At 49.0% G+C, this 21,456-nt stretch overlaps 1 protein-coding gene across 1 annotated transcript; it reads right to left on the bottom strand.

Annotated features, from left to right (window-relative positions):
* Positions 1–8,613: 8,613 nt before the first annotated feature.
* LOC141022981 (uncharacterized) lies at positions 8,614–9,831 on the bottom strand. Its single transcript, XM_073499272.1, has one exon. It carries the CDS (start codon positions 9,829–9,831, stop codon positions 8,614–8,616), a length of 1,218 nt encoding a protein of 405 aa, XP_073355373.1.
* Between the last annotated feature and the right edge of the window lie 11,625 nt (positions 9,832–21,456).

The raw sequence follows: 21,456 nt of genomic DNA, 5'->3' as shown, positions 1-21,456 counted from the left end.
GACAAAGCAAAGTTACGAAGGACATAAAACTGAGTGAATAATAAAAACACCGGACCAATGAAATGATAAATAGAGTGGACCAACAACAGATAAGTACTACTCAAGCTAAATAGCAAAGTGGGTCTCAACTCAATGATGCACAGTAAAATTGAAACCTCCAAAGACATAAAGCTCATGGTTTGGAAGAAGGATGGCTCCCCAACGGTCGTCTTGCTCCCACGCTCCCCCTGCCGCGCCCGCCGGATCTCTCCGCGGCCGCCGCGTAACCCATCACCAGCCCCACCCATCGGGTCATCGTTCCGATGCCCGCCGGCCACATAGCGTCCCGAGCCGCCAGGTGCCGGCCCCTGTTTCGTCTGTTGATGCGCCGCTTCCGGGCCGTTCTCGCCCGGCTTCGGCGGATCTGGAACCCAACAACGACGGTTGGATTGAGGTGCGCAATCGCCGTCGCCGGCGCCGTTATACGGATGCGCTTGCCGTCAGTCGTCCGCCTGTTTCCAAGCCTAGGATTCCCCGGTGGTTGCGGGGTCGCTTCTTTAAATGCCTGGAGTACGGGCACGTGAAGGATAAGTGCGCCGGCGAGATTCGATGCCATCTTTGCTGGACATCGGGCCACATTGCTCGCAACTGCCCCCCTCTCCACGCCCAGCGTAGCGCTGCTCCGCCTCCCCAGGCGCCTTCTGCGACCGCTGCTCGCCGGCCCTCGTTAGAGAGCTCCGCCTCGCACGCTCCACCTCCTCCCTTGAGCACGGCGCACTACCCACCTCTGGCCGGCCACCGCTTCCCCGGCGAGTTGTACACCCACGGGGATCCAGATCTGCGGCCGGAGAGGGGGGGTGGCATCTTCTCCCGCACACCCGGCATGGAGGCGCTGGAAGAAGACTTCCGCAATAGGGCCCTTTTTGCCTCGGTGCAGGGGAGGAGGCCGGCGGTCTCGCCGGAGGCTCTGGTCCAGACGCTGGGCCGGATCTGTGGGGTTGAGCGCAGTCGCGTGCGGGTGGAGGTCACGCATCCGGCCGATTTCTTCCTGCATTTTGCATCCACGGAGGACTGCGAAAGGGTCTTCCAGTGCAGAGGCCAGATCCGATGCGCAGGCACGCCTATCGCCTTTCAGTGCTGGCATCGGAGTGCGCAAGCTTCGAGCGGCAAGCTCGACTTCTTCTGCAAGATCGGCATCGAGGGCCTTCTGGCGAGCGCGTGGGAGGAAGGCGTGATTGGCCAGCTCATGAACAGCCTTCAAGGCCAGTTGGTCGAGATTCTCCCCCAAGAGGATAGGTGGCAGCTAAATGTCACTGCTTGGATGAGGAATCCTTCCGGCATTCCGAAGATCTACGACTTTGAGGTCCCGGAGCCTGCGGGGCTTCCGAACACGGTCGATCCAGACTGGCCGGTGGCGCCTCCTTCTCCAGCGCCCCCAACAGAGAGGCTCACCTTGATTCATCACCTGACCATTCATGTGTTGGATGTGGTGGATAGGACGGTGCCCTATCTGCAATTCAACCCCAATTTCGAGCCAGAGGAAGACGATGATCTTACAAGGAGGCACGATTACTCGCGAGACTGCATAAGGGGCAGGATTGATGGTACGGGCAGGGGAGATACTCCTCGTTCTGGTGGTCATCCCTTTGGCGGCCCGGGTGGTCTCGGCATCACGGGTGATTGGGGCGGGCGTCGGGTGAACGGCTTGCTCGCTCCGGCGAGGGGGCATTCCGCATCCCTCTCTGCTGGCGGGTGGCTCGGAGCCAGGTCGCCGGGATGTGTCGTCTCCGCCAGAGTCCATCGACCGGTCGCCAAGGCTTGCATCGTCCGGAGAGCGTGGGACGCCTCGGCCTCTGCGGGGACGGCCGTGGGCTACGCTGCCGGCTCGGAGGCCACCACGGCTGCGGGCTCTGCGGCGCTCGTTGACACGCCCGGGTCCCAAGCTTCGGCGGCCTCTACGGTGGTGGGCTCTGCGGCCGGGGGCGCTACCCCTCTGGTGGGACGCGGGCTGTTCTGGCGTGCCCTGCTGACTCGCTCCCCTAGCTTGCCGCGCTCTCCTCGATCGGTCTGCTCTACGGCCGTCGGCTCTGCGGCATGGGGTCGCACACCGGATCTTGTTTCGGCGTTGAAATTATGCATCTCGCTGCCTTTTGTTCAGCCCGGAGAAAGCCACGGAGGACAACATGACCGGGAGGGCGTCAGTCGGGCTGCAAGACGCGCTGGCCAGTTCAGACAAGGAGGAAGGTGGTGGCGCGTGGGGGTTGGTTTTGGATCCCGATAGGCTGTCGTTGGCAGAAGGCTTGCCGCGAATTCAGACCACCAACAGGCCTGTCAGCCCTTTGGGTAGCAACTCCAGCACGGTGTGCACTCCGTTCGCCGTTCCGCTGGAGCCTCATCAGTTGCTGCCTCCAGCTGCGACTGTGCCGCCGCCGGAACCGGCTTTGGGTGTGATGGTCGGACCCAAATCGACTGCTGACATTCTGCTGGAAGGGCTTCTCTCCTCCCCGGCTCCGTCCATTTTGGGCCCAAGACCGAGGCGAGGCGCAAAAAAGCTCTGCCCCCAACTTCTCTCCCCGGAGGAGCGCCAGGATCAATAAACTTAACGGTGGCAAGCGTATCGGTCCGGTGCTGCGCGCTTAGACGGTGCTGCTTCATCGCATAGGTATAATTCAAGCCAGAGAACATCTGTCGCAGGAGGCCCTGGACGCGTATCTGAAGCTTTTTGACAAGCAACTGGCACCGCACCACATCAGGGCTGTTGCTGCTCTCTTTGATCCCGATGGGGCAGAGTTCGATGAGCCTGCGCACGAGGGGTTCGCTGCCTTCTCGTTGCCGGAGTGTGTGGAACCGTGTGGGGCTTAGTACCCAGTAGTGGCTGCTCGCGGGATCTCTCACACCTTGATCATGTCTCTGGGTGTGTTGAGCTGGAATGTGAGGGGATTAAATAACCCCGCGAGGCGTTCGTCTATTATACTTTTTATGCAATCCTGTAATGCTGCTCTAGTTTGTCTGCAAGAATCTAAGCTTGACAGTGTTGATGCGTCGGTGGTTTGTAATACTCTTGGGCCAGGGTTCGGTGGTTTTGAGGCTCTGCCGGCGGTGGGCACCCCTGGGGGTATTTTGATGGCTTGGAAGCCTGACGTTATGCGTGTCACGGTTGTTCACAGAGGCGAGTACTCGATTACGGCCAATGTTCTGTCTCTGGTGGATGGCAAGGCTTGGATGGTGACCTCAGTGTATGGGCCGCAGGCAGTGGATGACAAGGTGAGGTTTCTGCAAGAGATCGAGCTCATTGGGCAGCAGGTGCAACTCCCTTGGATCATCAACGGGGATTTCAACCTCGTCAGAGGCGAGGGAGAGCGCAGCTCGGGGAGGGCTGATCGAAGGATGGTCAGTAAGTTCAGGCATACCATTAACTGTTTCAGTTTGCATGACATGCCGCTGGTGGGCAGAAAGTTTACTTGGTGCAATGATCAACAGAGCTCAGTCATGGCTAGGCTTGACAGGGTGCTTTTTAACAACGAGTGGGAAGAGGTCTATCCCATCAGTGATCTCATGGCTCTGAGTTCCAACATTTCTGACCACTGCCCTCTGTTGTTGTCGTGTGCGGCCGCCTGTCCGCGTGCACACCGGTTTCGATTCGAGAATTTCTGGTGCAAACTGCTTGGTTTCCTGGACACGGTGAAACGAGCTTGGGATGCGGAGGTGGCTAGTAGAGATCTGGCGAAAATTCTCTCTATTAAGTTAAATCGCACGGCTAAAGCCCTTCGAAGCTGGGGTCAGAAGAAGCAGAGCACGTTGGAAGTGCAGTTTCAGATTGCTAAAGAGGTAATCTTGCGTCTTGACACGGCACAAGAGTCTAGATCTCTCTCGGAGGAGGAAAGAAGACTGAAATCGTTCCTAAAGGGAAAGTGTCTTGCCTTGGCGTCTCTAGAGAGGGTTAGGCTGCGCCAGCGTGCCCGGGTCAGGGACCTGAAGGAGGGGGATGCCAATACTAAATATTTCCATATGAAGGCTAATGGCAGGCGTCGACGGCATTATATTCCTTACCTGAAAGATCGTAACCGTACTGCCACTAATATGGAGGATAAGCTGAACCTGGCTCGGGAGTTCTTCTGTAATCTGATGGGTTCCTCGTCACCGTCGGGCTGCTCTCTCCGTCTGGATGCTTTGGGCTTGCATCGGCTGTCGCCGGATTTGGCCAATGGGCTAGAGGTGCCGTTCACGGAGGAGGAGATTAAGAAATTAATCTTTGATATGCCGTCTGACCGCGCACCGGGGCCGTACGGGTTTTCTGGGCTGTTTTTCAAGACCTGCTGGGAGATTATCGCCAAGGACTTCATGGTTGTAATGGCAATGCTGCATGATGGGCGTTTCTACTCCTTTCATGAGCTCAACTCCTCCATTCTTACCCTCCTGCCAAAGAAAGAAGACCCCTTGCAGCTGTCTGATTTCAGACCAATTAACCTGATTCATGGGGCAGCCAAAATCTTTGCTAAGGCGTTGGCCATCAGGCTTGTGGCACTATTGCCTTCTCTGATCTCCCAGGCTCAAAGTGCTTTTGTTTGCAAAAGGAGCATTCATGAGAACTTTAAATTCGTTAGAAATGCTGCGAGGGCTCTGCACCAGAAGAAGAAACAAGCGGTGCTGATGAAAATCGACATCTCTAAAGCTTTTGACACAATCTCTTGGGGCTTTTTGCTGGAGGTGTTGCGGGCCAGAGGATTTGGTATTCGATGGTGCTCCTGGATCTGCGGCCTGCTGAGTACGGCTACCACCTCGGTGCTCATCAACGATGAGTTGTCGGTACCTTTTGCTCTTGCTCAGGGCGTTAGGCAAGGTGATCCGTTGTCACCGGCGTTGTTCATCATTGCCATGGACACTCTCCAAGGAATGCTGCAGTGGGCGGCGCAAAGGCAGGTGTTATCAGATATGGGTCTGGGCATGGAGATACCGAGGCCATCCATCTTTGCAGAAGATGCGGTTCTCTTCTTTAAGCCGCACTCAAATGACCTTCAGGTGATCTCCGCGGTGCTGCAGTTGTTCGGCCAAGCCTCTGGCCTTCGCATCAACCTACAGAAGAGCTCGGTGACCTGTATTCGCTGCGAGGAGGCCCTTGCATCTTTGGTGGCGTAGCACTTCCAATGTCAGAAACAGGGTTTTCCCATCAAATACTTGGGCTTACCTCTGTCAGTTTTCAGAATGAGGCGTCAGGATGTTATGCCCCTGGTGGATAAACTTTCTAATAAAATGAAGGGATGGAAACCAAAGCTTTTGCCGGGAGCGGGGCGGCTCACTCTGGTAAACTCGGTGCTCATGGCGCTGCCGCTTCACCTAATGGCAGTGCTTCCTCTGCCGGTCTGGGCGATCAAGCTCATAAACAGAAGGTGTCGGGGTTTCATATGGAAAGGGGAGGAGGCCATCAGTGGTGGGCACTGTCTAGTGCCATGGGCACAAGTCTGCACTCCCAAGGAATGTGGTGGGCTTGGTGTGCTCAATTTGCGATGGTTTGGTTGGGCATTGCGATGTAGATGGCCTTGGTTGAAGTGGGATGAGAACCCCAGGCCGTGGCATCTGCTGCCTGACAGTAAAGAAAAGGAGGTCGCGGCGATGTTCAGCGCTGCTACTGCTATTTCTCTAGGCGACGAGGATTCTGGGAGGTTCTGGACGGACAATTGGCTGCTGAATGGTTGTTCGATTGCTACCTCAGCGCCAGAGTTCTTCTCCTTCGTCAAGGACTCTGGCCGTTCTGTCCGTGAGGCCTTGCATAATCAATCCTGGATAAGAGAAATCGAAGGCGGCATATCTGTGCAGGCGCTCGCCCAGTACCTGTCCGTCTGGGATATGGTGCAGGCCACCATTCTTACGCCAGGTGCATGGGATCAGGCAATCTGGAAGCTTACTAAGGAACTGCTCTTCATGGCTAATGTGCGTTTTGCATGCAACAAACCAATCTGGAGGTCAAAGGCTCCCCCACGGTGCAAGTTCTTCATGTGGCTGGCCGTTCATGGCAAATGCCTAACAGCAGATAACCTTCTTCGCCGCGGATGGCCTGCTAATGCATCCTGCCCCCTCTGTCTGTCGGAACCCGAGGCCTGTACGCATTTGTTTGAGCATTGCCGATATACGCAGTAGCTTTGGGGATTGCTCAAGCGCAGGTTTGGGGCTCGCTTCATCACGCCAGAGGACAGTTTTAGCGGCATAGAGGAGTGGTGGCTCCAGGCCAGAGCTGGCATACCTAAGCCGATGCGTCGCAACTTCGACACTATTACTATCCTCATGCACTGGAGGTTGTGGAAGGAGAGGAACTCCAGGATTTTTGACCAGGTGGCAAGCAGATAAAGCTCATGGTTTGATCTCTTGCCAAATAGCCATACTCATGGTTACACTCATTATCCCCAGTGTTCCCTTGCTATCAAAAAACTGACACATGCTGTCTTCACACGATCCAAAAATTGAAGTATCAACACGTATGAACAAAAGTTCATCTCATCAGAACATGGTCAATCTAAAGAGGTTGTTCAACTGGCAACGAAGTGGTAATATAGACATTTTCCCTGTGCACATTTGTCATCTGTTTCTACCCTTCTCCTGTAGTCATCTAATTCGGCACTTATTTTCATGATGTGGTATCTCGCATTTGTTAATTCTACATCTAGAGTAGTGATTTTACTCACTATAGAATTGTTCTCATCCTCGACAGTAAGTAGAAATGTCTCAATCTATGTGACTTTTGCCACATCATCATTAGTCAAAACTTCTTAATATGATTGCAACGCTGTGGCAAGAACAGAGGGAGTTTCTTCTGTGCCCACAGGACCATCACCCCTCGCATTGTCTCCAGTAACGTTAGTTTCTGAATCCTCCTGAGGCATAAAATGATTTCAGTGTAAGTAAGGATTCAAGCGTTTGCATATAGACAACAAACTGTGCAAGGTTATTGACTCCAACGTGGTACAAGACAGATCTAAAAATAATGGTACAAGACAGATTTATTTAGCAACGGCCAACACAACGTAAGTGAAATATAAGATACTTGTTACACCAACACTTCTATAGACTATAGTGGTCAAGATTACAAAGAAATTTCTAGCCTAAGATACTGTCGACGCAGATATGATATAATCTGCACAAACCACATGGGGAAAAACTAAACTATTGTATATACAATCGACTGTGATTAGACTTGGAATAAAGTCATTGTTCCGTAATCTGTAACAAACTAAAAAACAGTTGAGGAGACTTGCAAAATAACCGATGGCAGATTTTCATAGAGCTGTATACAACAATCCGTTGCGCTCAAGTAACTTAAAGGGAAATGTTTGGGCGCGGTGCGCCGGCCGAACTTTCGGCCGGTTCGCACGCCATGCTTGCAAAACGCGCCCCCGCGCAATGGCCCCGCACGCCCCGCCTCCTTCCAGCGCCTCCATCCCGTCTCCTTCCAGCGCGCGCATCCTTTCCCCTCCCTCCTCCCCCCGGGCAGCAACTGGGCCACCATGAGCTCCATTGACGGCGGCCAGGCGCTCCCTTGCCGGCTGCCATGGCCAGATCCATCCCCTACCTACAGTCTTCACGCGCGCGCATCCCCTCCCCCTCCTCCCGGGCTGCGTTTGGGCCACCACAAGCTCCACCGCCGGCGGCCAGGCGCTCCCTCATCGCCGGCGGCCAGGCGCTCCCTCGCCGGCCGCCATGGATGCCTGCCGCCATGCCCGGATCCTCCCGCGTATACAAGTGTTGCAATCATCACCTAGAAAAGCTTCAACAGCCGTTGAAAAAAGCTTCAACCATAGACATAGAAAGCTTCAATGGCACTGCACAACAAGAGGAAGCTGCAACCGTTGTTGGATTTTGCTACTACCGGCAAAGCTTTTTGCTACATCCATCAGGCAGAGCTGCGACCTCGCGAGGACGACAATGATTTTTTTGCTGCAACCGTAGCAGGATTTTGCTATATCCATGTTTTTTTGCTGCAACCGTAGCAGGATTTTGCTACTACCGTTGTAGGTTTTTGCTACATCCATGTAAGGTGGAGCTGCGACCTCGCGAAGGCGGCGACGGCATTTTTGCTGCACCCGTAGTTTGATTTTGCTACTACCGGTGAATTTTTTTGCTACATCCATTCAAACAGCGTTGATTTGACTTGCGGCCGCCGTCGACGTATTTTTCCTGCAGCGAACATCAATGGCGAGGGCGGCGGAGCTACAACCGTTGTCGTCAAGAGCTGCAGCCGCAGGTGGAGCTGTTGTATGGGTCGAGGCGAGAACGAGGCCGGGAGGGGTGGGGGACCGGTGACGAGGACGGCCAGCGAGGGCGGGGTCCGGCGGGTGACGAGGAAGACCGGCGAGGGTGGCGACTGACGACGGGGACGACCACCGGAGGGGGACAGGAGGCGCGGTGCTGTGCTCCCGGGGGAGATGCGGATCCAGGCCGACTGCCCGAGGAGGAAGAAGCTGGGGCGATCTGTTTTTTTTTTTGACTGGATCCAACGGCCGCGTGGCTCACATCCGACGGCCTGGGCTGGACCGGCCGAAACTTTCGGCCGGTGCGCCGGCGTCTATAAGTGCCCTAACTTAAATGCATATGATAATACAGGGACCAAATTAGCGTCGGGAGAAATTTTACAAGCATCTTGAATCAAGGGCTCACCTCGTCGCTGCCTACCAAAGAAGGAGGCCATGCCATGATGTAGGGATGGATATCGCAGTCATCTAATGCATGACCGACGAGCTCGTCTACACTCTCTGTTTCCAGGCACAAGGATAGGATGCACTCGGTATACATATCATTCTTAACAGACAGGAATACGAATCCATCGACGACCGCCGAAACCTGCACACCATACTCTTCCGAACACATAGTTGCATCGATAATTGTACTCAGTGGGAAGACCTTGTATGTCATCAGTTCGTCGACACCATCACCAGCGTCACCCCAACCGCAAACAACAAGCGTGTCTTCATATATGTAAACCATGCAGAGATACCCATCGTCGGTCTGGCCGAGTCGGAATTCTGCACATTGCATGTCTTCCATGCCCGGCGGCAAATCCAGTCGAGAGAATTCCAGCGTCGAGTTGTCGAGCACGACTATATATGGTTGATCAATGTGTTTCCAGTAGGCAAATCCATCCACCATCAGCGTGTCGGGGCAAGACGGGAGCTGCCCCGTCGAGGTGTCCACCCAAGGGAAGCTCTGCCACTCCCTGCAGCTGCTGTCAGATGAGAATAGAGAGAAGCGAGCCAGCGTCCGGAGCCGGCGCCGGCGGCGGCGCACACAGACCACACCGAAGTATATCGGGTCATCCTTGAAGAAGATGATGTGGCACGCAAGGTAGCGGGGATGGCAGTTGGCCTCCTGGGCCGGGTAGGGGAAGACGTCCAGCGCCTGCGTGAGGGGGTTGTAGGTGGCCAGCTGCCTGGTTTTCTGGTTGTGGAGGACAAGGTAGCCGCCGTGGCAGGTGTTGATCTCCCACCTGGGGTCGCCGGCGCTGTTTTCTGGGAGGCCGGTGAGGTGGAAATCGGCGCCGCTGACGGCGGCGGTGACGTCCGGGTCAGAGCGGCTTCCGAAGGGGACGAAGGCAGGGGTGCCTCTTTGCCAGAACGAGTCCTCGAAGATTCCGAGGATCTGGGGCGGGTGGAGCTCCATGAAGCGGCGTCGGAAGTCGGTGGAGGTTCTCGCGGCGCGGAGGAAGGCGCGGCAGGCGAGGGCGGCGCGGACGAGGCATGGGAGGGAGGGAAGGCGGAGGAGGATCTCGCGGAGGAGGTCGTCGCTGATGGCAGCGATGGTGGTGGCCGCTGGATCATACTTCGCCTGCGCCACCCACGGCGAAGGTGACCCTAGTTGGGAGACCATGGCTACCGACTTGGAGCTCGAAACGGCGGCGGCGGATTTTGGTTTCTTGTGGAGGTAAACGACAGAGGAAGGGAAATATTTGTACGGGATTATCACCCGGACCCGGCCCGAATCGGAACGAATACAAACTAAACTTTTTTTTTAACTTGATTACAAACTAAACTTCTTTCGGCTAGGTGGACTGAGACAACATCTACAATCAGATTGGTCTAATTTGGCCCGTATGTTTTCAAATTGTCCGGGATAAAGAGAGGAGAGAAAAAAAAAAGGAAGTGATTCGGTCGGATCGGGTCTGCCATGATGAGCTGTCGCGACACGTCTGGACACCTAAATTTCTCCCTCCCTACATAGGCTTGGGTTCTAGAGTTGCGGTATGAACATGACTTGAGGAAGAAAATCTCTTAAAACACTATTGAAATTAAAGATAGCTATAAATAGAAAAAGCGTAGTTTATCGGTAGCCGCCCTTGGCCTCGTTGTCGGAGTCAAATGAGATGACGATGATGTAGTTAGGCATCATCATGGCCATCGCCGGGAATTCCTCTTATGTCGCCGCTGCCTCCTTATCCTTGACGTCACAATGACTCATAGGTGGTCATGGTACTAGAGGTCATGGGTGTATGTTGCCTACGACTCCTCGATGGTGCACCACTCGTCTATTACCACTCCATGTCAGCAATGTGCTCGCGGTACCGGAGCTCACGACAGCACTACTCCCGTGAAACCTCAAAAGCATGCGCTCCTCCTCCTCAAGCCACACTGCTTCTCATCCTTGCTCGTCGATCTCATTATCCTCCTGCTCAAGATCCATATTGTTGAGCTCGTGCGGCTCTAGTTGTGATGCCTCCTCCATCCATGTTGTCTAGGAGCATCTGCACCTCCGCCATGTGAATACCTTAGAGTTACGGGTAAATGGAGGTTTGATCTTGCTGCGAAGGCGGATGCGCTGACAAAGGTTGACGATGAGCTCGCATGGACTGGATCCGCTGCTACCGGCGGGGGCGCCATAAGGTGGCACCTCCACCATGGGAGCCGGGCAAACAATTGGTGATATCCCTCACAATCTTGTTCGGCATGACTGAGGAGGGGTGGGTGGGGTCTAATCACAAATATACAACGATAAAAGGACTAATGGTGGACGATTGTGGTGGAATCGTCACGTTGGTGGGGAGGGTCAATTTCACTCCCACGCATAAACACTTATATATTGGTGGAGAGGATTTTTTGTGCCGCGCCAAATAGTATTTGTAGTTAAAGACGTTTTGCGCTTCGATTAGAGTGAGTTAAAGCCTAAAAATGACCTTATTGGACTTAGACTCTTGTTTGGGGTGATTAGAGTTGTCATTTAGGAAAGCTAAAAGAACAAAGATATAGGGAGAACAAAGAGAAGTAGGCACACAAGGTGTCTTGAGGACCGAGAGCTCATGTGAGATTAAGGTTAGTTAGAGTGGGGAGTAACTTAGACTAGTGTCATGCATAATGCATATGACACTAGCTCATGTGAGATTAAGGTTAGTTAGAGAGGGGAGTAACTTAGACTAGTGTCATGCATAATGCATATGACACTAGTCTTTGTTACTACCTTCATAGTTAGAGTGGGGAGTAACATACAAGTAGTATCATAGATGATAGCATTTATTACATTATAGACTCATTATGCTTTGGGTTGCGTTATGTTACAGAAACATATTATGTTACTCCAAACACCTCTCTCCTCATTAACTAAGTTACTTGCTAAGTTACTCCCACTATGACCAGCCTAAGAGCAAAGATTATGGTATGCTCGCTCTCTTCTGATTTAAATGGTCCGTCTCAAATTTCTTAGGAACCAAGAGAGATGGTGAGTGGAGGGAACGAATTTCATGAGTTTTTTTTTTCAATTAGCACACTTTTTTTCCTCCGGAAAAATTGTGCATGTGCGTGAAATGTGCCCCCACCCTTTCGACTCCCCATGTAGTCCAGCTCCCTCCCTCTGATTTGGTATGCATGGTGCATTGCATCTCTCTCTCTCTCTCTCGGTTACTCATCTACATAGTGCATAGACTAGAATACAACTAGTTTATTCTTTCGATGATTGCATGTGCTGATTAAATGCAGTGTGACATTTAATGCACTTCAACCAAAATCTGGAAAATATGAGATACGCCATTCAAACCGGGGGGGGGGGGGGGGGGGGCGTATGATGACATTACCTTGGAGCTGGATGTGGGGACATACATATTGGCGATGAGATTGAAGGATTGTTGCAGCTAAGGGGGTGTTTGGTTCCAGGGACTTTTTTTGTGTTGGGACTAGAAAAAGTCCCTAGCAAACCAAACAGGGTGGGACTTTTTTGGGACTTTAAGCTAAAAGTCTTTAGAAGCACCTCTTTAAGAGTCTTTTTCAAAAAGTCCTAGGGACTAGAAAAAGTCCTAGGACTAGAGAACCAAACACCACCTAAGGTGGCCAACTGCTTTCAACAATTACTTGGATGTGGTTTTGGCTGTGGCTTCGGAAGTGATTTTGGAGGTGCTAGTCATAATCGTAGCTACATGGAGATAGCAATGGTGGTGTTGACCGGAGCAACATTTGAGCTTGGTGGTTGCATATCTAACAACTTTGATGTTTCATTTTGTGGACTATGTTTTGATTTTTTTTTCTGGATGATCTATGTTTGAGAATGCTTGATGACCTATTTGTGATATTGGCATAACCATTTTGTTACTTGTCATTTCCATGTTTGAAAAATAAATAAATTTGAATCTCAGCTGTTGCGGTTGAATTGTGAATTTCAATATGATTAAACCCTAACATTATAAATATTATATTTTGAATTATTTTGGTGTCAAATTGAAGTATATGTGCAGAAAAAGAAAAGAAAAAGATATGGGAGCTACTCCCTCTGTCCGAAAAAGCTTGTCCCTCAAATGGATGTATCTAACACATAGTGTTAGATGTGTTAGATACATCCATTTGAGGGACAAGTTTGGGACAAACTTTTTCGAACGGAGGAAATACTACTTAAGTCGGAAGCATTTGTAGGGCTATGTAAATGGGGGCATGCCCCTTTTGAACTTTAGACTCTCTAAAGTAGGGGCTATCACTGAAGATGTTTTTTGAGATATCAACTACAATACCCCTATTCTACTATTAACATGCCGGTAGCAACCCCTATTGCACTTGTTATTGACATGTCACATATGAACTCCATGTTTGTGTAACCATGTTGGGCGCCCATTTGAATGAAGCCAACACACGATATGTTAGGCTGAAATTAAGCATGTAGGAGATGCCTCACACCATTTCCATGCATATTACTCATTGGAAAAAAATAGCACACTATAGCGCAGTTAATAGCACATTATAGCATTTTGAGCAGTGTTTTGCTAAATAAACCAGCATACGATGTCTCGCTAATAGCAATGCTATAGCACTGTATAGCACGCCAAGAGCATATTTTAAGGGCGGCGCTATTTTGCTATAGCACGTTATTTTTTCAATGGTATTACCAGGTTGTTTCGATCCAAGGACAACATCACATAGGCCATATTTTCTTGAACCTCACCCTAATCGCAACACCGCTAGAGAAGGAATGAGTTTATGGGTGGAAGGACTGATGATGCCAGATAAGAAACTGATGCTCTTAGAACTTAGCAGAATGGCTCGAGACATGTTGGGAGGAGCGTTAGGGTGAATGGTTATCCATAGCGTCACCTCTTATAGGTGGAAAATATAATTAGTTGGTTGGTGTTGAAGTGAGGTGGTGGTGACTGGTGAGTGCCCGTGATCAACATGGGTGGTAATGGACAAGGGCTGGCCGCTGCGGCGCAAGAGGAGCTCTCTGCCATTGTTCGGGAAGCTACAACTTGGGTTGCTGCTGGTAGTCTGCGGTCAAAAGGTGAAGCTTTCTGTGAAGCAAGACTCTATGATTGTAGGTAGGTGGATTGATGAGATGTGCTTCATAATCCAGGGATGCACGAACATGCCATCGTAGATGAATGATCTTGCTCCTTCTATAAAATATGATACACATGCTAGTGCGTATTCGGGAGAAAATAGGTTCATAGCCTGAAGAAATAGAAGGCTGTGATCTCAACTACTGGTGATCTAAAACGTCTTATATTTTTTTACAGAGGGAGTACATCACTACTGCCCAAAGACTAACAAGGAAATGACTAACCAGCCTGGGACCTTAATTTTGCTTGTATCTTTAATGTTTCATCAGTATTAAGTAGATCTTCTTACAATACGGAAACAAAGACGAGGAAACAAACGTATGAAAACGAAAAAAGAACAATCTGAAACCTCCTGAGCCATCTGGACCCATTTCAAATGCAAACACCATGCAGAAGGAAACAGAGTAGCATAGTGGGCAAACAAACGGGGGTTAAGAAGCTCATAAAACCGACCGCAACAAATGATAAAGAGGCTGGATCCAACAAAACACAAACTGACTGGACGCGTGATGGATGAGTAGTACTAAAGCCAAGAAGCAAAGTGTGCCTCAGATATAGCAACCTCCAGGAAGAAAAAGCACATGGCTTGGTCTCTTGCCAAATAGCCATACTGATGGTTACACTCATTAGCCGTAGCTTATGTCTCCAGTGTTCCCTTGCTACCTTACAAGTATATCAAAACTACACATGATGTTTGTCTCCACAAAAACCAAAGTACCGACACATATAAACAAAAGTTCATCTCATCATAAGAAATACACGGCTGGTTCAACTGGTACCGAAGTGGGTCAACTTGTCATCACCCCTCTCTTTCTGCCCCTCCCCTGTACCCATCGATGCCGGCACTTATCCTCGAGATACAATCTCTTGCAGTAGTCAATTCTGCAACTAGAGACTTCTTCTCATCCTCGATAGAAAGTAGAAATGCCTCTATCTCTGCAACTTTTGCCCCATCGCCATTAATCAAAGCTTCTTTATATGATTGCAACGTTATCGCAAGAACAGAGGGAGTCCCTTCTGTGCCCACAGGACCATCATCCGCCACATTATCTCCAGTAACTTTGATTTCTAAATCCTCCTGAGACATAAAACGATTTAAGTGTAAGTAAGGATGCAAGTGTTGGCATGGACAAACGGTGCAAGGTTATTGACTCCAATGTGGTACAATACAAATATAAAAAAATGGCACATTGCAGATTTATTTAACAATGACCAAAGCAACGGAATTGAAATACACCAACGCCTCTAAAGTAGTCAAGGATTACAAAGCATTGTGTAGACAACATTTTAGTGGAGAGAAATTTGTAGCCTAAGATACTGTCAATGCAGATTCATATAATATGCACAAACCACATGGAAAGAAACAAAAATATTGCATATAATCTGCAATTGAACACATGTGTTAGTAACTAGACTTATACTCCCTCCGTTCGGAATTACTCGTCCAAAAAATAAATGTATCTAGATGTATTTTAGTTGTAGATACATCCATTTTTGTAACAAGTAATTCCGAACGGAGGGAGTACTAAAAAGTGGTTGACCAGAGACCTGCAAAATATAAGACTGGCGAGCAGATTTTCACTGGTACACAAAAATCAATTGCTCTCAAGTAACCTAACTGCACACATTACACAATACAGGGACCAAACGTCTGAAGAAATTTTACCAGCATCTTGAAGCAAGGGCTCCTCACCTGGTTGCCTACCAAAGAAGGAGGCCATGGCATGATGTAGGGATGCATGCCGCAGTAATACGTATGACCGATGAGCTTGTTTACATTCTCTGTTTCCAGGCAGAAGGATACGAGGCACTCGTTCCACCTAGCATAATTAATAGACAGGAACACAAATCCATCGATGACCGCCGAAACCTCCATCATGACATCATCCTCTGTCGAACACATAGCGGCATCAACAAACGTGCTCTTTGGGAAAACCTTGTGGGTCATCAACCTGTTAGTACCATCACCATCGGCGCTCCAACAACAAACAGAAAGCACTTCTTTGTTTGCATCAGGGTGATCTTTGTAAGCCATACAGAGATACCCATCCTTGGTCTGACCAAGTCGAAATTCTGTGCAGTCTTCTTTCATGTTTGGCGGCAGATCCATCCGACACATTCGCAGCGTCGCGGTGTTGAGCACGACCACATACACTTGATTCCTGTGTTTCCAGTAGACGCATCCATTCGTCAGCGCATTGTTAGTGGAAGTCGAGGAAGAAGAAGAGAGCTGCGGCGTCGGCGTCGAGGTGTCCACCCAAGGGAAGCTCTGCCACTCCCTGCTGTCCGACGAGAAGACGGAGAATCGAGCAAGCGTCCGGCGACGGCGCCTGCGGCAACGCACGCAAACCAGACGGAACGACCTCGGGTCCTCCTCGGAGACGGTGATGTGGCACGCAAGGTACCGGGGATGGCAGTTGGCCTCCTGGGCCGGGCAGGGGAAGATATCCAGCGCCCGGGTGAGCGGGTTGTAGGCAGCCAGCTGCTTGGTTTTGTGGTTGTGGAGGACGAGGTAGCTGCAGCAGGTTGAATTCATCTCCCACCCGGGGTCGCCGCTGTCTTCCGGGAGGCGGGTGAGGAGGAAATCGGCGCCGCTGACGACGGCGGCGAGGTCCGGGTCAGAGGAGCTTCGGAAGGGGACGAAGGCCGGGATGCCCCTTCGCCGGAGCGGGTGGTCGAAGAATCCAAGGATCTGGGGCGGGTGGACCGCCAGGAAGCGGCGCCGGAAGTCGGGGGAGGTTCTGACGACGCGGAGGAAGGTGCGGCAGGCGAGGGCGGCGCGGACGAGGCTCGGGAGGGAGGGGAGGCGGAGGAAGATCTCCCGGAGGAGGTCGTCGCCGATAGCAGTGATGGCGGTGGCGGTGGCCGCTGGCCGCTGGATCAAGCTTCGCCGGCGCCATCGACGGCGACGGTGGCCCTAACTGGGAGGCCATGGCTAGCTCGAACGGCGGCGGCGGATTTATCTGTTTCCTGGAAGGAAACGGCGGCGGGACGAAATATTTGTACGGGCAAATCGCCCGATACAGACTAATCAGGATTATCTTTGGGAGACCTAATCAAGATTTCTATTTTTCTCAACTTATTGAGCATTTTTCAATCAATTTCTAAACCACCGGAAATAAGCAGTGATTCGTGCAGATTTTTTCTAAGTTTTTTAATAATATTAATATTCTTTTTTTAAAGAGTTTTTAAGATTCTTTATTAAAGGCCTGAGGAGCGGCAGTTCAAAATTGTGGAGTGGGGAAGGAGGCGCTCCACAGATCCTCAGATTTCACGTAGCGGGAGGATTACCGAACAACCCTTAATACTAATAATATTAATATTCTGGAGTTCAAGAGTTAGTGTGTTTGAAACTTGAAAAAATAATAAGCTCGTTAGTATCACGCATGCCGGTAGAGGAAAAGGGGTTAGCACTGCGAAAGCAGCGATTCAATGCCCAGGTGCAGCGTGAACAATAAAATCATTTAAAGCAGCAAAGAAAATCAAAATTTGAATCTTTTTTTTTTGGCATCAAGATGTTGAATGTGTGATGTGCGCGCAAAAAATTGTGAAGTTTGGACATTCAAAAGGCCATGGCAAAAGAAATAAAATTTGGTTGTGAAAGATTTCTTTTTAAAAAATACACTGTTTGGGCTTGATTTTATCTTTTTTTCCTAGAGCTCCTCAATGTCCAAACGTCATGAAATTTTGCACGCTCCTTGGGCACTCGATCATCTTTGATGCCAAAAGAAGTTCAGAAAAAAAATAATTTTTTGCTATTTTTTAGGAATTTACTGTTCATCAGATGTAGATGAGTCCAGGCTCAAACTTGAATTACTGTTGGCATTGCACTCTTTTATAATGAAAGTGTTGAAGTAATAAAGATTGTCAAGGGTTTACGATACATTGATGTGTTGATACGTTTGAACTCTCATGGCCAACATTAGGACGACTGTACCTTTGTAATATGTGAAACCTGCTTATAGAAGAATAAAAGGTATTGCCAATGTGCCTTGGTTGGTCATTGGTGATTTCAACGAAACGATGTGACAATCTGAGCACATATCGGTAGCAAGATAAGCAGCAGTAGGCTAACTATCATGACGGAAGAGTGAGACTGGCATATAGTGGACCAACAAAAGACTAGCATATAGTGGACCAACAAATTGTGTGCAATCATTCTCAATTTGCAGAGGCCATCAAAGGCACCGACCTACACAGCGGATCAGACATCGCAGACAAGGGCCACTGCGTCGTCTACACGGCTGGTGGAGAGTGGTTTCAAGAGCAATGTCTTCATGATGTGTATGTACTCCCTTTTTGGTAAATCTTCATCTGGTGCAACTTGTAAATAGATGTATTCACAGACCCAGTTTATAATATGTAAAGGATCATAATTTTGCCAATGGTTTTATATTCTACTATTGATATTGTACTTGTACAGAGCTGAGACAGTTCACAGGAAGGATGAAAGATCGCATTGCCTAGCAAATCGTTCCGTATTCATCACACAATAAGCACATGCAAAGAAATCCTTGTAAGAAACCTAGTCCTTATTCATGTCGTAACAGTATATTTCCGCGTGGAAGATTATGGAAACACAAAGATGCAAAACCACTGCTTAAGGAATGGCCTGCAAATTGAGAATGTGCCTACCTTGTAGCCTTACACTAGATATCAGATTATCATCAATACTCAATGGGAGCTTTCAGCGGACGCGCCTCGTGTCATCCAAAAAGCATCCTTGGATATGACCGCACACAATTTTGTCTCCCTTGCCCAGTGGAAGAATTCGGTATAAGATATCACGAAAGAAACAACCCAGAAGATTCCGCAGGAATTACTGCTTCGATAAGACAACCGTTCTATTAGAAAACAACAGAATGATTGTCTCATGATCATCTACTCAAGTAATCATATCAGCACTATCAGGTGTACAGGCAGCCACAAACATCCATGTGCAAAATTAAATGGACACATGGGGAAGCACAATCCTATGATATACTCCAGTTTCGGAGCAAGGTGTCAACTATAGAGCTTCTTCTATTGTAATACTTCAGAACTAAATCACATAGTGATATACTCCCGAAATGTAAGTCTTTTTTAGATATTTCAAATGGGGACTACATACGGAGCAAAATGAGTGAATCTACACTCTACAATATATCTATATACATCCGTATGTAGTCATTATTGAAATATTTAAAAAGACTTATATTTAGGAACGGAGGGAGTAACTTTTACTTGTATATATGCTTAATGTTTCATCAGTTTTAATATCTTAGTTTTCAAGGTATGCGAACAAGCTCAATTCTCTGTCTAGTAAACATCAAACGGGTTACTGGTCAGCTTAAAACAAAATCGCTGCACCTTCATCGGCAGGGTTACCCGTTTCAGATGTAAAATCAATCAGAAGGAAACTGACTATCATAATGTTAAAGCAAAGTTACGAAGGACATAAGACTGAGACAAATAATAAAAAGACAGTACCAATGAAAAGATAAAAAGAGTAGACCTACAACAGAGAAGTACTCAAACTAAATATCAAAGTGGGTCTCAAGTCAGTGATGTACAGTAAAATAGCAACCTCCAGGAAGATAAAGCTCATGGTTTGATCTCTTGCCAAATAGCCATACTGATGGTTACACTCATTGTCCCCAGTGTTCCCTTGCTATCCTATGATCCAAAAACTGAAATATCAACGCATATGAACAGAAGTTCATGTCATCAAAACATGGTCACTCTAAAGAGGTAGTTCGACTGGGAAAGTGGTAATAGACTCATTTTCCCCGTCCACATTTGTTATCACCTATCTGTTTCTGCCCTTCTTCGGTGTTCATTGCATTCGGCAGTTATCTTCAAGATATGATCTCTCGCATTTATTAATTCTGCATCTAGAGTAGTGATTTTTCTCACAAGAGCCTTCTTCTCATCCTCGATAGAAAGTAGAAATGCCTCTATCTCTGCAATGCTGTGAGAAGACCAGAGGGAGTTTCTTCTGTGCCCACATGATCATCATCCACCACACTGTCTCCCATAACTTTGGTTTCTGAATCCTCCTGAGACATAAAATTATTTCAGTGTAAGTAAGGATGCAAGGGTTTGCATGGACAAACTGTGCGAGGTTATTGACTCCAATGTGGTACAAGACAGAGCTAATTAAAAAATGGTACATGACAGATTTATTTAACAACGACCGAAGCAACAGATGTGAAATAAGTACTTATTACACCAACACCTTTATAGTGATCAGTATTACAAAGCATTGTGTAGACAAACATTTTAGTGGAGTGAAATTTCTAGATTAAGATACTGCCAATGCAGATATCATAAGATCTGCACAAACCATATGGAAAAAAACTTAAATATTTTATAAAATCTGAAATTGAACACATGTATTGTGAGTTACGCAAATCAGTGTTAATGTAAGTAGACTAAAAATTAAGGCATTGCTGTGTAACCAGCTCAAAAACACTTGACCAGACTTGTACAAAATCTTCTTTCTATCAATGCATTGAGAATTAGTGATGCTATAGCGGGCTATTTAAAACTTTGATCGAGACGCAAGGCTTTTGCGTTTTCTCAAGAAAAAATGGTAGCAACATATGAAACCGATGGTAGATTTTCACAGCTATACAATAACCAATTGATCTCAAGTAGCTTGAATTAATGCATATGACACAGGGCCAAACGTCAGTAGAATTTTACCAGCATCCTGAAGCAAGGGCTCACCTTGTTGCATACCAAAGAAGGAGGCCATGCCATGATGTAGGGCTGGACACCGCAGTCAATTCTATTATCGAAGAGCTTGTCTACCTTCTCAGTTTCCAGGAAGAAGGATAGGAAGCACAAGGGATACCCATCATAAATACATAGGTACAAAAAACCACCTATGACTTCCACAACCTGCGCCGTGACATCATACTCTTCTGAACGCACAGTGAAATCAAGAAATTTGTCCAGTGGGAAAGTCTTGTGCGGCGTCCATTTCTTGGCACCGTCACCAATACCATCGGAGCTCCAAAACCAAACAGAGAGCAGTCCTTTGTCTGCAAATTGATCATCTATGGAAAACATAGAGAGCTTACCATCCTTGGTCGGACCAAGCCTAAATTGTGCGTTGTCTATATCTTTCAAGGGCGGCGGCAAATCGATTCGAGATAACTGCAGCGTCGCGGCGTTGAAGACGACTATATATGGTTGACTTCTGTGTTTCCAGTAGACTAATCTATCAAATTCATTCAGCAGCGTACCAGTGTAAGACGAGAGCATGGTGTTATCACCTCCATCATCCTCCGGCTGCGGCATCGAGGTGTCCACCCACGAGAAACACTGCCACTCCCTGCTGTCTGACGATGTGGACAGAGAAGCGAACCATGGTCCTCCGCCGCCGCCTGCGGTGACGAACACATACCACACGGAACGACCTCCGGTCCTCTTCCGAGAAGATGATGCGGAAATCAAGATAGTGCGGATTGCAGGCCTCCTGAGGCGGGAAGGGCAAGATTTCCAGCGCCTGTGTGAGGGGGTTGTAGACAGTGATCTGGTCGGGGTTCTCGCTGTGTAGGATGGCGTAGCCAGAGCTGCACTGGTTGATCTCCCACCAACGGTCGTCGCCGTCTTCCGGTAGGCGGGTGAAGGCGAAATCGGCGCCGCGGACGGCTGCCGCGAGGTCGGGGTCGTAGCGACTTTGCAAGGGAACGAAAGCAGGG

Source organism: Aegilops tauschii, chromosome 5 (assembly GCF_002575655.3).
Source record: "Aegilops tauschii subsp. strangulata cultivar AL8/78 chromosome 5, Aet v6.0, whole genome shotgun sequence".
Lineage (NCBI taxonomy): Eukaryota > Viridiplantae > Streptophyta > Magnoliopsida > Poales > Poaceae > Aegilops > Aegilops tauschii.
The sequence above is the reverse complement of the archived record's forward strand: the minus strand, read 5'-3'. Positions and strand labels throughout refer to the sequence as shown.